Source organism: Salmo salar, chromosome 03 (genome assembly GCF_965601325.2).
Source record: "Salmo salar chromosome 03, fSalSal1, whole genome shotgun sequence".
Classification (NCBI taxonomy): domain Eukaryota; kingdom Metazoa; phylum Chordata; class Actinopteri; order Salmoniformes; family Salmonidae; genus Salmo; species Salmo salar.
In genome coordinates, this window is record NC_138293.1 from 99104533 (window position 1) to 99121497 (window position 16965).

A 16965-nucleotide genomic window follows, 5' to 3' on the forward strand; every position below is an offset into this window, starting at 1 on the left:
ATATGTGTTTGTTATGTATGAGGCCCAGGGTAGTTGTTAGGGACGGGGTTGAGAGAGTGGGTGGGTGGGTAACATTGTGGCGTCCATGTTTTTTCAGCTGGTGATGAGTAGCCTGCAGTCCATCCTGGAGAACCTGGACACGCCAGAGCTGCTGTGTCAGAGCGTCCGCTGCATCCTGCAGGTGGCCCGCTGCTACCCACACGTCTTCAGCACCAACTTCAGAGTGAGTGGCAACACACACACACATACACACAACACACACTCTTGCGCCAACTTCAGACTTCAAATGTGAGCATCTGGTGGTGTTTTCTTTCTCTTCCTCATCTCCTACTGCCTGACTCCTTCCCTCACTCGCTCCCCCTGTCTCCTACTGCCGGGCTCACTCCCACCTGTCTCCTACTGCCGGGCTCGCTCCCCCCCGTCTCCTACTGCCGGGCTCGTTCCCCCCGTCTCCTACTGCCGGGCTCGCTCCCCCCTGTCTCCTACTGCCGGGCTCGCTCCCCCCTGTCTCCTACTGCCGGGCTCGCTCCCCCCTGTCTCCTACTGCCGGGCTCGCTCCCCCGTCTCCTACTGCCGGGCTCGCTCCCCCCGTCTCCTACTGCCGGGCTCGCTCCCCCCTGTCTCCTACTGCCGGGCTCGCTCCCCCCTGTCTCCTACCGCCGGGCTCGCTCCCCCCTGTCTCCTACTGCCGGGCTCGCTCCCCCTGTCTCCTACTGCCGGGCTCGCTCCCCCCTGTCTCCTACTGCCGGGCTCGCTCCCCCCTGTCTCCTACTGCCGGGCTCGCTCCCCCCTGTCTCCTACTGCCGGGCTCGCTCCCCCCTGTCTCCTACTGCCGGGCTCCGGGCTCGCTCCCCCCTGTCTCCTACTGCCGGGCTCCGGGCTCGCTCCCCCCTGTCTCCTACTGCCGGGCTCGCTCCCCCCTGTCTCCTACTGCCGGGCTCGCTCCCCCCTGTCTCCTACCGCCGGGCTCGCTCCCCCCTGTCTCCTACTGCCGGGCTCGCTCCCCCCTGTCTCCTACTGCCGGGCTCGCTCCCCCCTGTCTCCTACTGCCGGGCTCGCTCCCCCCTGTCTCCTACTGCCGGGCTCGCTCCCCCCCGTCTCCTACTGCCGGGCTCGCTCCCCCCTGTCTCCTACTGCCGGGCTCGCTCCCCCCCGTCTCCTACTGCCGGGCTCGCTCCCCCCCGTCTCCTACTGCCGGGCTCGCTCCCCCCCGTCTCCTACTGCCGGGCTCGCTCCCCCCTGTCTCCTACTGCCGGGCTCGCTCCCCCCTGTCTCCTACTGCCGGGCTCGCTCCCCCCTGTCTCCTACTGCCGGGCTCGCTCCCCCCTGTCTCCTACTGCCGGGCTCGCTCCCCCCTGTCTCCTACTGCCGGGCTCGCTCCCCCCTGTCTCCTACTGCCGGGCTCGCTCCCCCCTGTCTCCTACTGCCGGGCTCGCTCCCCCTGTCTCCTACTGCCGGGCTCGCTCCCTGTCTGTCCCTACTAGCAGGTGTTCTTAATGACCTCCAGAGTGTCTACAGTGAAGTGTGTTGTGTTGACCTTGCCTGTTGTGTGTGATAGGATACGGTGGATATCTTGGTGGGCTGGCACATTGACCACACACAGAAACAGTCTCTGACTCAGCAGGTCTCAGGTCAGTACACACAAATGTTTTCCATCTTCCTCTCAGTATAGAATATAATCAGAATTTAGTGGGGTTGGACAGATGGCTGCAAGTCTGTAGTTGTATGTTTTACACCAGGGGTGTCACGGGGGATCCAATAAGGCCCGCAAATATTACTATATTTACTATATTCATAGTTTATTGACAGTCAAGGACCATCAAATTCCCAACACTATCAATAGTGGAGTCATTTTCTGGAAATGGACTTTGAGGAAATAAAAAATAAATAAATAGAGTGCGGCCATCCGAACCTCTTTGAAGACGGAATACAGCCACTGGGACAAAATGAGTTGGACACCTCTGGTTTTACACAAGTCAACTGTATGTGTGTGACCTGTGTGTGTGCAGGCTGGCTGCAGAGCCTGGAGCAGTTCTGGGTAGCAGACCTGACCTTCTCCACCACGCTGTTGGGACAGTTTCTAGAGGACATGGAGGCCTACGCAGAGGTCAGTAACACCACTACACACACACACACACACACACACACACACTGTGGCCCGTTTATTAGGTACACCCATCTAGTACCTGGTCCCTCCTTTGCCTCCCGAACAGCTGTAATTCTTCAGGGCATGGAAACATTGCTCAATTGGTATCAAGGGACTTCTCCACACCAGTACACCACCACCACCAGCCTGTACCGTTGACACCAGGCAGGATGGGGCCATGGACTCATTCTTGACACATCAGGAACTGGGATTTGTTGGACCAGGCAATGTTTTTCCACTCTTCAATTGTTCAGTGTTGGTGAACACGTGCCAAATGGAGACACTTCCTTGTTTGTAGCTGATGGGAGTGGAACCCGGTGTGGTCGTCTGCTGCAATAGCCAATCCGTGACAAGGACCAATGAGATGTGCATTCTGAGATGCCGTTCTGCACACCACTGTTGTACTGCTCCGCTATTGGTCTGTTTGTGGCTCCGCCTGTCAGCTTGCACCGTTCTTGCCGTTCTTCTTCGTCTTCTCTCATCAACGAGCTGTTTTCTCCCACAGGTCTGCTGCTGACTGGATGTTTTGTGTTTGTATTCCATTCTGGATAAACCCTAGACACTGTCGTACGTGAAAAGCCCAGGAGGGCAGATGTTTCTGAGATACTGGAACCGGCACGCCTGGCACCGGCGATCATACCACGCTCAAAGTCGCTTTGGTCACTGGTTTTGCCCATTTTATAATGTCCCAGTTAGGACAGTAACTGAATGCCTCTGTGTGTTTATATAACAAGCCACGTTTCACTGTCTGTAGTCACAAACCATTTTCATGAACAGGGGGTTAGGGTGTACCTAATAAACTGGCCACTGTGTATACACACTACGCTATTACATGGATGCCTAGGCAAAGGTAACGGTGTTCCCTTATTACAGTAGAACTTCAGCGATACGGACTGACCAGTCATCCAAACTAGCAGTATAACCTCTTACATCTAGACGTTCCGCTAGCAGAACACCTGCTCCAATATCCAATGATGGGCGTGGCGCGAAATACAAATTCCTCAAATCCGAAAACTTAAATTTTTCAAACATATGACTATTTTACACCATTTTAAAGACAAGACTCTCCTTTATCTAACCACACTGTCCAATTTCAAAAAGGCTTTACAGCGAAAGCAAAACATTAGATTATGTCAGCAGACTACCCAGCCAGAAATGATCAGACACCCATTTTTCAAGCTAGCATATAATGTCACAAAAAACAAAACCACAGCTAAATGCAGCACTAACCTTTGATCTTCATCAGATGACAACTCTAGGACATTATGTTATACAATACATGCATGTTTTGTTCAATCAAGTTCATATTTATATCAAAAACCAGCTTTTTACATTAGCATGTGACATTCAGAACTAGCATTCCCACCGAACACTTCCGGTGAATTTACTAAATTACTCACGATAAACGTTCACAAAAAACATAATTATTTTAAGAATTATAGATACAGAACTCCTTTATGCAATCGCTATGTCCGATTTTAAAATAGCTTTTCGGTGAAAGCACCTTTTGCAATATTCTGAGTAGATAGCTCGCCATCACGGGCAAGCTATTTTGACACCCACCAAGTTTGGTACTCACCAAACTCAGATTTACTATAAGAAAAATTGGATTACCTTTTGCTGTTCTTCGTCAGAATGCACTCCCAGGACTTCTACTTCAATAACAAATGTTGGTTTGGTTCCAAATAATCCATAGTTATATCCAAATAGCGGCGTTTTGTTGTGCGTTCAAGACACTATCCAAAGGGTAACGAAGGGTGACGCGCCCGGCGCGTTTCGTGACAAAGAAATTCAACATTTTCCATTACCGTACTTCGAAGCATGTCAAACGCTGTTTAAAATCAATTTTTATGCGATTTTTCTCGTAAAAAAGTGATAATATTCCGACCGGGAGTCGTTGTTTTCGTTCAAAGACTGAAAATGTAAACATGGAGTCGTCTCGTGCACGCGCGCACCAGTCTCATTGTTCTCAGATCGACCACTTACCAAACACGCTACTGTTTTTCAGCCATGGCCTGCAAAGTCATCATTCAACGTTCTGGCGCCTTCTGAGAGCCTATGGGAGCGTTAGAAAATGTCACGTTACAGCAGAGATCCCCTGTTTTGGATAGAGATGATCAAGAAGGCCAAGAAATGGTCAGAGAGGGCGCTTCCTGTTTGGAATCTTCTCAGGTTTTGGCCTGCCAAATGAGTTCTGTTATACTCACAGACACCATTCAAACAGTTTTAGAAACTTTGGAGTGTTTTCTATCCAAAGCTAATAATTATATGCATATTCTAATTTCTGGGCAGGAGTAATAATCAGATTAAATCAGGTACGTTTTTTTATCCGGCCGTGAAAATACTGCCCCCTATCCATAACAAGATAAGGCTCCAGGCAAACATGCAGGGCCTTCAGAAAGTATTCATACCCCTTGACTTATTCCACATACAATAACCCATAATGACAGTGAAAACATGTTTTTTGAAATTGTTGCAAATGTATTGTAAATGAAATAGATATCTCATTTACATAAGTATTCACATCCCGAGTCAATACTTTGTAGATGCCCCTTTGGCGGCGATTACAGCTATGAATCATCCTGGGTATGTCTGAATCAGCTATGAGTCAGCCTGGGTATGTCTGAATCAGCTATGAGTCAGCCTGGGTATGTCTGAATCAGCTATGAGTCAGCCTGGGTATGTCTGAATCAGCTATGAGTCAGCCTGGGTATGTCTGAATCAGCTATGAGTCAGCCTGGCTATGGGGATTTTCTCTCATTTTGTTCCTGGCAGATTTTCTCAAGCTCTGTTAAGATGAGGAGTGGCAGTGAACAGCAATATTCAAATGTTTCCATAGATGTTCAATGGGATTCAAGTCTGGGCTTTGGCTGGGCCACTCACACTTTCACATGCTTGTTCTGAATCCATTCCAGCGTTGCTTTGGCTGTATGCTTGGGGTCGTTGTCCTGTTGGAACGTAAATCTTTGCCCCAGTGTAAGGTCGTTTGCACGCTGAAGTAGGTTCTCATCAAGGATGTGCCTGCCTGTGTTTTGGCTTTGTCCATTGATCCCTCTATCCTTACCAATCTCCCAGTCCCTGCTGCTGAAATGCATCCCCATAGCAGGATGCTGCCTCCACCGTGCTTCGCGGTAGGGATGCTGCCGCCACCGTGCTTCGCGGTAGGGATGCTGCCGCCACCGTGCTTCGCGGTAGGGATGCTGCCGCAAACTCCGGGCGTTCTGTCATGTGCATTTTTCACAGGAGTGTCTTCCGTCTGGCCACTCTCTCATAAAGCCCAGATTGGTAAAGTGCTGTAGAGACTGTTGTCCTTCTGGCAGGTTCTTCCATATCACCCCAAGGAACTCTGTAGTTCTGTCAGTGGTCATTGGGATCTCGTTCACCTCCCTGACCAAGGTCCTTCTTGCCTGGTTGCTGAGTTTGGTCAGACAGCCAGGTCTAGGCATTCTGGGTAGCTCCATATTTTTTCCATTTGACGTCGTGGTGGGGTTGCTCCTCTGACGTCGTGGTGGGGTCGCTCCTCTGACGTCGGGGTGGGGTCGCTCCTCTGACGTCGGGGTGGGGTCGCTCCTCTGACGTCGGGGTGGGGTCGCTCCTCTGACGTCGGGGTGGGGTCGCTCCTCTGACGTCGGGGTGGGGTTGCTCCTCTGACATGCTCTGTCAACTGTAGGACATTTTTATATAGACGGACGTGTTTCTTTATAAATCTATATAACTATTGAATTTGCCACCGGTGGACTCCAATGAAGTTGTATTGACATCTCTCAGGATGATTAATGGAAATGTATTTAATCCATTTACATTTCAGGCTTTAACACAACATGTAGAATAAGTCAAGGGGTCTGAATACTTTCTGAAGACTGTGTTGCAAGTTATGGAATATGTTGGTGTCGCTGACATCCTATTGTATTACATTTGAAATGTGATGAACAAATCTATGGACTTCTGTCCCATGTTGTCTCCAGGACCTGGGTCACGTGGGTTCTGGCGAGGCGGTAGACGAGGACATCCCTCCACCCACGGTGTCTCTGCCCAAACTGGCCGCCCTGCTGAGGGTGTTCAGCACCGTGGTGCGCTGCATCGGACAGCGCTTCAACCCCATTAGAGGACCACCCATCACACAGGCATACGTCTCTGATGTAAGGAGAGATACACCCTGAAACACACACACTCATCACACAGGTATACGTCTCTGATGTAAGGAGAGAGACACACACACACACACACACACACCCATCACAAAGACATACGTCTCTGATGTAAGGAGAGACACACACACACACCCATCACACAGGCATACGTCTCTGATGTAAGGAGAGAGACACACACACACACCCCCATCACACAGACATACGTCTCTGATATAAGGAGAGACACACACACACACACACTCCCATCACACAGACATACGCCTCTGATGTAAGGAGAGAGACACACACACCCACACACATCCATCACACAGGCATACGTCTCTGATATAAGGAGAGACACACACACACACACCCATCACACAGACATGCATGTCTGATGTAAGGCGAGATGGGGAGAAGGACACACACAGACTCTCGTAATTAACCAGGCATATGTCACATATCATTTGTTACCAACACAACCTTACCTCCTCCCTCTCTCCTTCCTCCCTCTACTTCCGCCCTTTCCCCAGGTTTTGAACCGGGTGTTGGCGTGCGTGTCGACGGCCAAGCAGGTGTTGTTCTCTGAGCCGGTGTTGACGGCGGGGAACGAGTGTGTGTGTGTCCTGCTGGTGAGCTTGGAGCCGTCCGCACAGCTGACCGACACCGTCATCACCTACGGCCTGGACCAGCTGGATGCCTGCCGGGCCTGTGGCCCAGAGTACAGCCTGGCCGTCCTCAGCCTCATCACATTGGTAGGAACTGTTTCTAGTACTGGTTTGCATACGGGTGACAACTGTTTTATACAGGTGACAACTGGTTTAAACCGGTTAGGAAGAATGTTTCCTCAAACAGCAAATTTCAAGTCTTGTGAGCGGAAACTTGAATGTTGCGTCAATGTAGGCCTACATTCTGAAACATGTTGACAATTTTATGCATGTCTGCCCGAATGCAGAGAACTGGTTGGTCATTCAACGTTTTGCCTGTCCTCCTAATAATAACCCCATATTGATTATCTGCTTCTAATGGTCTCTTCTCTCTCTCTCTCTCTCTCTCTCTCTCTCTCTCTCTCTGTCTCTGTCTCTGTCTCTGTCTCTGCTCTGCTCTGTCTCTGTCTCTGTCTCTGTCTCTCTCTCTCTCTCTCTCTGTCTCTCTCTCTCTCTCTCGTCTCTCTCCTCTCTCTCTGTCTCTCTGTCTCTCTCTCTGTCTCTCTGTCTCTCTCTCTGCTCTCTCTCTCTCTCTCTCTGTGTGTGTGTGTTGTAGATTGTGGACCAGATCAACACTAAGCTTCCAGCTTGGTTTGTGGAGAAGCTGCTGGCACCGACATCACAGCTCCTGGAGCTACGCTTCAACAGGGACAGAGAGGTGAGTGTGTTTGTCAGGGATGTGACAAATGGAAACATTTTCTTAACCTTTAAACTGCCGTTTTCAGTTAAAACGATAAGAAAAAATGTGTAAAATTGTGACCTAGGGGGCAATGAAGTTCCATCTACCACAGCCGTAGGCTGATTCTCAGACCCAACAGGGCCCCTAAGCCCTTTATCGAGTGGCCACTTGGCCCCTAAGCCCTTTATCGAGTGGCCACTTGGCCCCTAAGCCCTTTATCGAGTGGCCACTTGCTGTTGTGTTCGATAGTGATCATTTGAGTCTGCAAAAGTTTTGCCAAAGGAGACGATGAACACTAACGTTACAGAGATGTAATGTTAGCTAGCTAGCTAAGGATGTTGGGCTCTGATAAACACAGAGAGTGCTAGCAGCGGGTGGGCCTGTCCGGAGCGTAGCTAGCTAGCTAGGATGTTGGGCTCTGATAAACACAGAGATGTAACGTTAGCTAGCTAGCTAAGGATGTTGGGCTCTGATAAACACAGAGATGTAATGTTAGCTAGCTAGCTAAGGATGTTGGGCTCTGATAAACACAGAGATTTAATGTTAGCTAGCTAGCTAAGGATGTTGGGCTCTGATAAACACAGAGATGTAACGTTAGCTAGCTAGCTAAGGATGTTGGGCTCTGATAAACACAGAGATGTAACGTTAGCTAGCTAGCTAAGGATGTTGGGCTCTGATAAACACAGAGATGTAATGTTAGCTAGCTAGCTTTGGATGTTGGACTCTGATAAACACAAATGTAATGTTAGCTAGCTAGCTTTGGATGTTGGGCTCTGATAAACACAGATGTAATGTTAGCTAGCTAGCTAAGGATGTTGGGCTCTGATAAACACAGATGTAATGTTAGCTAGCTAAGGATGTTGGGCTCTGATAAACACAGATGTAATGTTAGCTAGCTAGCTAAGGATGTTGGGCACTGATAAACACAGATGTAATGTTAGCTAGCTAGCTAAGGATGTTGGGCTCTGATAAACACAGAGATGTAATGTTAGCTAGCTAGCTTTGGATGTTGGGCACTGATAAACACAGAGATGTAATGTTAGCTAGCTAGCTAAGGATGTTGGACTCTGATAAACACAGATGTAATGTTAGCTAGCTAGCTACGGATGTTGGGCACTGCACTGATAAACAGCATGTAGCTCGTCACTTATTTAGGATAGTTTGACAGCTTGCTGATGAATTTGTAGACATGTTCCCAGCAGTCAGTCCGTACTTCAGCCTGTTTCCAAAGCACCAATCGCTACGTTGTAAGGTTGGGTCAGGTAAACTCTCAGCTCAGCAGCAGTCTTTTGTTTAGGGATTGTTTTCTAAACTTTAAATTCCCTATTTCCTTTTAATGTTTGAATGTTGAAACCCCTGGAGTGAGTGAGTGTGTGTGAGAGACCAGGTTTATAGAGGTGTGGGTGCTTGACACCACCTAAATGAAATGGAAAGAGGGGTGTGTAGGCCTCCGATTCAGATTGGGCGACTGTATTGTACGGTATGTTTCTGTAATGGTTAGATGGAAGTTGTAGGCTCTCTGTTTTCTGTCAGGGGGAAGTTGTAGGCTCTCTGTTTTCTGTAAGGGGGAAGTTGTAGGCTCTCTGTTTTCTGTCAGGGGGAAGTTGTAGGCTCTCTGTTTTCTGTCAGGGGGAAGTTGTAGGCGCTCTGTTTTCTGTAAGGGGGAAGTTGTAGGCTCTCTGTTTTCTGTAAAGGGGAGTTGTGTGTCTGTTTGCAGCTTTCTATAATCCTGTTAGCGTGACCGTTCAATTGGTTTAGTTTTCAATCAGAAAGGTTGATTGGAAACCATTAAGACATGTTTTTACTGGGTGTTTCTGTCTGTCTTCTCTTTCTCTGTGTGTCTGTATCTCTCTTTCTCTCTCTCTCTTTCTCTTTCTCTCTCTCTTTCTCTCTTTCTTTTTCTCCAGGTGATGTCAGCAGCCCTGGGTGTGTACCAGTCTGTTTTGAGCCTAAAGAACATTCCCATTCTGGAAGCTGCGTATAAACTGGTTCTGGGAGAGATGGCCTGTGCCCTGTCCAGCCTTCTGGTCCCCCTGGGCCTCTCCCCGACCCCTGGTACCCCCTCCCCGACCCCTCCACCCTTTCCCGGCATCCAGCACCCTGTCTTCGCCCCCCTCACCCTCACCCCAGAGAGGGCAGAGTTCACCCTCATCTTCAACCTGTCAGCCCTCACCACCATCGGCAACACCAAGAACTCACTCATAGGGGTACGTTACGTAACACACACACTGCACTACCATCAGCAACACCAAGTAACATGACTGAACTGTAACTTAAAATGTACCTCTGCTCTCTCCCGTCTCATCGTCCCCCTCCTTTCCCCCTCTCTGTAGATGTGGGCTCTGTCTCCGACGGTGTTTGCGTTGTTGAGTCAGAACCTGATGTTGGTCCACTCTGACCTGGCCGTCTACCACCCTGCTGTTCAGTATGCTGTGTTATATACCCTGTACTCACACTGTACCAGGTAACACACACTCTACCACCCTGCTGTTCAGTATGCTGTGTTATATACCCTGTACTCACACTGTACCAGGTAACACACACTCTACCACCCTGCTGTTCAGTATGCTGTGTTATATACCCTGTACTCACACTGTACCAGGTAACACACACTCTACCACCCTGCTGTTCAGTATGCTGTGTTATATACCCTGTACTCACACTGTACCAGGTAACACACACTCTACCACCCTGCTGTTCAGTATGCTGTGTTATATACCCTGTACTCACACTGTACCAGGTAACACACACTACCACCCTGCTGTTCAGTATGCTGTGTTATATACCCTGTACTCACACTGTACCAGGTAACACACACTACCACCCTGCTGTTCAGTATGCTGTGTTATATACCCTGTACTCACACTGTACCAGGTAACACACACTACCACCCTGCTGTTCAGTATGCTGTGTTATATACCCTGTACTCACACTGTACCAGGTAACACACTCTACCACCCTGCTGTTCAGTATGCTGTGTTATATACCCTGTACTCACACAGTACCAGGTAACACACACTACCACCCTGCTGTTCAGTATGCTGTGTTATATACCCTGTACTCACACTGTACCAGGTAACACACACTACCACCCTGCTGTTCAGTATGCTGTGTTATATACCCTGTACTCACACTGTACCAGGTAACACACACTACCACCCTGCTGTTCAGTATGCTGTGTTATATACCCTGTACTCACACTGAACCAGGTAACACACACTACCACCCTGCTGTTCAGTATGCTGTGTTATATACCCTGTACTCACACTGTACCAGGTAACACACACTTACCACCCTGCTGTTCAGTATGCTGTGTTATATACCCTGTACTCACACTGTACCATGTAACACACTCTACCACCCTGCTGTTCAGTATGCTGTGTTATATACCCTGTACTCACACTGTACCATGTAACACACTCTACCACCCTGCTGTTCAGTATGCTGTGTTATATACCCTGTACTCACACTGTACCAGGTAACACACACTCTACCACCCTGCTGTTCAGTATGCTGTGTTATATACCCTGTACTCACACTGTACCAGGTAACACACACTCTACCACCCTGCTGTTCAGTATGCTGTGTTATATACCCTGTACTCACACAGTACCAGGTAACACACACTACCACCCTGCTGTTCAGTATGCTGTGTTATATACCCTGTACTCACACTGTACCAGGTAACACACACTACCACCCTGCTGTTCAGTATGCTGTGTTATATACCCTGTACTCACACTGTACCAGGTAACACACACTACCACCCTGCTGTTCAGTATGCTGTGTTATATACCCTGTACTCACACTGAACCAGGTAACACACACTACCACCCTGCTGTTCAGTATGCTGTGTTATATACCCTGTACTCACACTGTACCAGGTAACACACACTTACCACCCTGCTGTTCAGTATGCTGTGTTATATACCCTGTACTCACACTGTACCATGTAACACACTCTACCACCCTGCTGTTCAGTATGCTGTGTTATATACCCTGTACTCACACTGTACCATGTAACACACTCTACCACCCTGCTGTTCAGTATGCTGTGTTATATACCCTGTACTCACAATGTACCAGGTAACAGTCACACTTTAATACAAAACGTTGATCCTTCCTTTAAACATAGTTCACCACATTCTAATTGGTCTTCTCTTTCAATCCTCTGTCTCTCTGTCGCTCCCTCTGTTTTTCAGACATGATCACTTCATCTCGTCCAGCCTGTCCTCCTCCTCCCCTTCTCTCTTTGACGGGGCGGTCATCAGCACGGTAACCACGGCAACCAGGAAACACTTCAGCACTCTGCTGTCCCTGCTGGGAGCCCTGCTGAGGAAGGAGCAGCTCTACACTGAGGCCAGGTGTATATACACACACACATACATACATGTCACACACAGGTATAGTTGAAAGATAACTGTGGTGGAATCAAAAAGAGACTTTTACATTTCTTCAAAACAATCCAAGTTGTATTAGTTAATTAGTGCAGTAATGGAGCTTGTCAGCGATCCTCCCGTAGGTGATTGGTTGAGAGCCCAACGAGGGGATTTGAGACGCAGCATTTTATAGAACAGTTAATCCTCCTGGATGTTCATGACAAACAACAGATGTATGGAATGGGTCACGAGGTTAACATTCGTATGAAAGATACTAATAATTCACAGCAGTCAGTATCTGCTGTAAAGACTGTTCTCATTGTGTAGAGACCAGGGTCTGGCCCCCCAACTCCATACTGGAGCCATCTCCCCCTGGCACCCCAACTCCATACTGGAGCCATCTCCCCCTGGGACCCCCAACTCCATACTGGAGCCATCTCCCCCTGGGACCCCCAACTCCATACTGGAGCCATCTCCCCCTGGGACCCCCAACTCCATACTGGAGCCATCTCCCCCTGGGACCCCAACTCCATACTGGAGCCATCTCCCCCTGGGACCCCCAACTCCATACTGGAGCCATCTCCCCCTGGGACCCCCAACTCCATACTGGAGCCATCTCCCCCTGGGACCCCAACTCCATACTGGAGCCATCTCCCCCTGGGACCCCCAACTCCATACTGGAGCCATCTCCCCCTGGGACCCCAACTCCATACTGGAGCCATCTCCCCCTGGGACCCCAACTCCATACTGGAGCCATCTCCCCCTGGGACCCCCAACTCCATACTGGAGCCATCTCCCCCTGGGACCCCAACTCCATACTGGAGCCATCTCCCCCTGGGACCCCCAACTCCATACTGGAGCCATCTCCCCCTGGGACCCCCAACTCCATACTGGAGCCATCTCCCCCTGGGACCCCCAACTCCATACTGGAGCCATCTCCCCCTGGCCCCACAGTACAGAAACATTAACTCATGCTCTGGAATGTGGTATCACCCAAAGACATGGTACATCTCCTGTCAGTGTTAAATCTCCCAGAGGCCCATCCTCAGAACACACAGAGATGAACGTGTTCTCAGAACCCTCTATTCTGTTGCATAAAACAACCATTTGATGCTATGACAGTATTATAACATAATCTTGTAATTTCTCCACCATATAACCAAATCTTGTGCTCCAAACAGGAAGCTGTTGTTGACGTGGTCTCTAGAGATGTGCCTGATGATGAAGAGGTCTGATACCTACACCCCTCTCTTCTCCCTGCCCTTCTTCCACAAGTTCTGCAAGGGTCTGCTCCACAACGGTAAATACTGTGTATCTATAGAGAGGGTCTGCTCCACAACGGTAAATACTGTGGATCTATAGAGAGGGTCTGTTCCACAACGGTAAATACTGTGTATCTATAGAGAGGGTCTGTTCCACAACGGTAAATACTGTGTATCTATAGAGAGGGTCTGTTCCACAACGGTAAATACTGTGTATCTATAGAGAGGGTCTGTTCCACAACGGTAAATACTGTGTATCTATAGAGAGGGTCTGTTCCACAACGGTAAATACTGTGGATCTATAGAGAGGGTCTGTTCCACAACGGTAAATACTGTGTATCTATAGAGAGGGTCTGTTCCACAACGGTAAATACTGTATCTATAGAGAGGGTCTGTTCCACAACGGTAAATACTGTGTATCTATAGAGAGGGTCTGTTCCACAACGGTAAATACTGTGTATCTATAGAGAGGGTCTGTTCCACAACGGTAAATACTGTGTATCTATAGAGAGGGTCTGTTCCACAACGGTAAATACTGTGTATCTATAGAGAGGGTCTGTTCCACAACGGTAAATACTGTGTATCTATAGAGAGGGTCTGCTCCACAACGGTAAATACTGTGATCTATAGAGAGGGTCTGTTCCACAACGGTAAATACTGTGTATCTATAGAGAGGGTCTGTTCCACAACGGTAAATACTGTATCTATAGAGAGGGTCTGTTCCACAACGGTAAATACTGTGTATCTATAGAGAGGGTCTGTTCCACAACGGTAAATACTGTGTATCTATAGAGAGGGTCTGTTCCACAACGGTAAATACTGTGTATCTATAGAGAGGGTCTGTTCCACAACGGTAAATACTGTATCTATAGAGAGGGTCTGTTCCACAACGGTAAATACTGTATCTATAGAGAGGGTCTGCTCCACAACGGTAAATACTGTATCTATAGAGAGGGTCTGTTCCACAACGGTAAATACTGTGTATCTATAGAGAGGGTCTGCTCCACAACGGTAAATACTGTGGATCTATAGAGAGGGTCTGTTCCACAACGGTAAATACTGTGGATCTATAGAGAGGGTCTGTTCCACAACGGTAAATACTGTATCTATAGAGAGGGTCTGTTCCACAACGGTAAATACTGTATCTATAGAGAGGGTCTGTTCCACAACGGTAAATACTGTATCTATAGAGAGGGTCTGCTCCACAACGGTAAATACTGTGTATCTATAGAGAGGGTCTGTTCCACAACGGTAAATACTGTATCTATAGAGAGGGTCTGTTCCACAACGGTAAATACTGTGTATCTATAGAGAGGGTCTGTTCCACAACGGTAAATACTGTGTATCTATAGAGAGGGTCTGTTCCACAACGGTAAATACTGTGTATCTATAGAGAGGGTCTGTTCCACAACGGTAAATACTGTGTATCTATAGAGAGGGTCTGTTCCACAACGGTAAATACTGTGTATCTATAGAGAGGGTCTGTTCCACAACGGTAAATACTGTGGATCTATAGAGAGGGTCTGTTCCACAACGGTAAATACTGTGGATCTATAGAGAGGGTCTGTTCCACAACGGTAAATACTGTGGCATCTATAGAGAGGGTCTGTTCCACAACGGTAAATACTGTGATCTATAGAGAGGGTCTGTTCCACAACGGTAAATACTGTATCTATAGAGAGGGTCTGTTCCACAACGGTAAATACTGTATCTATAGAGAGGGTCTGCTCCACAACGGTAAATACTGTATCTATAGAGAGGGTCTGCTCCACAACGGTAAATACTGTATCTATAGAGAGGGTCTGTTCCACAACGGTAAATACTGTGGATCTATAGAGAGGGTCTGTTCCACAACGGTAAATACTGTGGATCTATAGAGAGGGTCTGTTCCACAACGGTAAATACTGTGGATCTATAGAGAGGGTCTGTTCCACAACGGTAAATACTGTGGATCTATAGAGAGGGTCTGTTCCACAACGGTAAATACTGTGTATCTATAGAGAGGGTCTGTTCCACAACGGTAAATACTGTGTATCTATAGAGAGGGTCTGTTCCACAACGGTAAATACTGTGATCTATAGAGAGGGTCTGTTCCACAACGGTAAATACTGTGTATCTATAGAGAGGGTCTGTTCCACAACGGTAAATACTGTGTATCTATAGAGAGGGTCTGTTCCACAACGGTAAATACTGTGTATCTATAGAGAGGGTCTGTTCCACAACGGTAAATACTGTGGATCTATAGAGAGGGTCTGTTCCACAACGGTAAATACTGTGGATCTATAGAGAGGGTCTGTTCCACAACGGTAAATACTGTGGATCTATAGAGAGGGTCTGTTCCACAACGGTAAATACTGTGTATCTATAGAGAGGGTCTGTTCCACAACGGTAAATACTGTATCTATAGAGAGGGTCTGTCCACAACGGTAAATACTGTATCTATAGAGAGGGTCTGTTCCACAACGGTAAATACTGTGTATCTATAGAGAGGGTCTGTTCCACAACGGTAAATACTGTATCTATAGAGAGGGTCTGTTCCACAACGGTAAATACTGTGGATCTATAGAGAGGGTCTGTTCCACAACGGTAAATACTGTGTATCTATAGAGAGGGTCTGTTCCACAACGGTAAATACTGTGTATCTATAGAGAGGGTCTGTTCCACAACGGTAAATACTGTGGATCTATAGAGAGGGTCTGTTCCACAACGGTAAATACTGTGTATCTATAGAGAGGGTCTGTTCCACAACGGTAAATACTGTGTATCTATAGAGAGGGTCTGTTCCACAACGGTAAATACTGTGTATCTATAGAGAGGGTCTGTTCCACAACGGTAAATACTGTGTATCTATAGAGAGGGTCTGTTCCACAACGGTAAATACTGTATCTATAGAGAGGGTCTGTTCCACAACGGTAAATACTGTGGATCTATAGAGAGGGTCTGTTCCACAACGGTAAATACTGTATCTATAGAGAGGGTCTGTTCCACAACGGTAAATACTGTGGATCTATAGAGAGGGTCTGTTCCACAACGGTAAATACTGTGTATCTATAGAGAGGGTCTGTTCCACAACGGTAAATACTGTATCTATAGAGAGGGTCTGTTCCACAACGGTAAATACTGTGGATCTATAGAGAGGGTCTGTTCCACAACGGTAAATACTGTGGATCTATAGAGAGGGTCTGTTCCACAACGGTAAATACTGTGTATCTATAGAGAGGGTCTGTTCCACAACGGTAAATACTGTGTATCTATAGAGAGGGTCTGTTCCACAACGGTAAATACTGTGGATCTATAGAGAGGGTCTGTTCCACAACGGTAAATACTGTGTATCTATAGAGAGGGTCTGTTCCACAACGGTAAATACTGTGTATCTATAGAGAGGGTCTGTTCCACAACGGTAAATACTGTGTATCTATAGAGAGGGTCTGTTCCACAACGGTAAATACTGTGGATCTATAGAGAGGGTCTGTTCCACAACGGTAAATACTGTGGATCTATAGAGAGGGTCTGTTCCACAACGGTAAATACTGTGTATCTATAGAGAGGGTCTGTTCCACAACGGTAAATACTGTATCTATAGAGAGGGTCTGTTCCACAACGGTAAATACTGTATCTATAGAGAGGGTCTGTTCCACAACGGTAAATACTGTGTATCTATA

The 16965-nt window shown here is 47.9% G+C and overlaps 1 protein-coding gene across 4 annotated transcripts in view; it reads left to right on the forward strand.

The window, feature by feature from the left end:
• Positions 1-16965, forward strand: part of LOC106593986 (serine/threonine-protein kinase SMG1) — a 134803-nt gene that overhangs the window by 19689 nt on the left and 98149 nt on the right. For all 4 annotated transcript variants that reach the window (XM_082972942.1, XM_082972944.1, XM_082972943.1 and 1 more), the window contains 10 exons: positions 98-223; positions 1559-1631; positions 2010-2107; positions 6112-6285; positions 6810-7031; positions 7540-7641; positions 9570-9869; positions 9996-10126; positions 11865-12026; positions 13223-13341. In XM_082972942.1, coding sequence (XP_082829068.1) covers positions 98-223; positions 1559-1631; positions 2010-2107; positions 6112-6285; positions 6810-7031; positions 7540-7641; positions 9570-9869; positions 9996-10126; positions 11865-12026; positions 13223-13341 — 1507 coding nt within the window. The remainder of the gene's footprint in view (positions 1-97; positions 224-1558; positions 1632-2009; positions 2108-6111; positions 6286-6809; positions 7032-7539; positions 7642-9569; positions 9870-9995; positions 10127-11864; positions 12027-13222; positions 13342-16965) is intronic.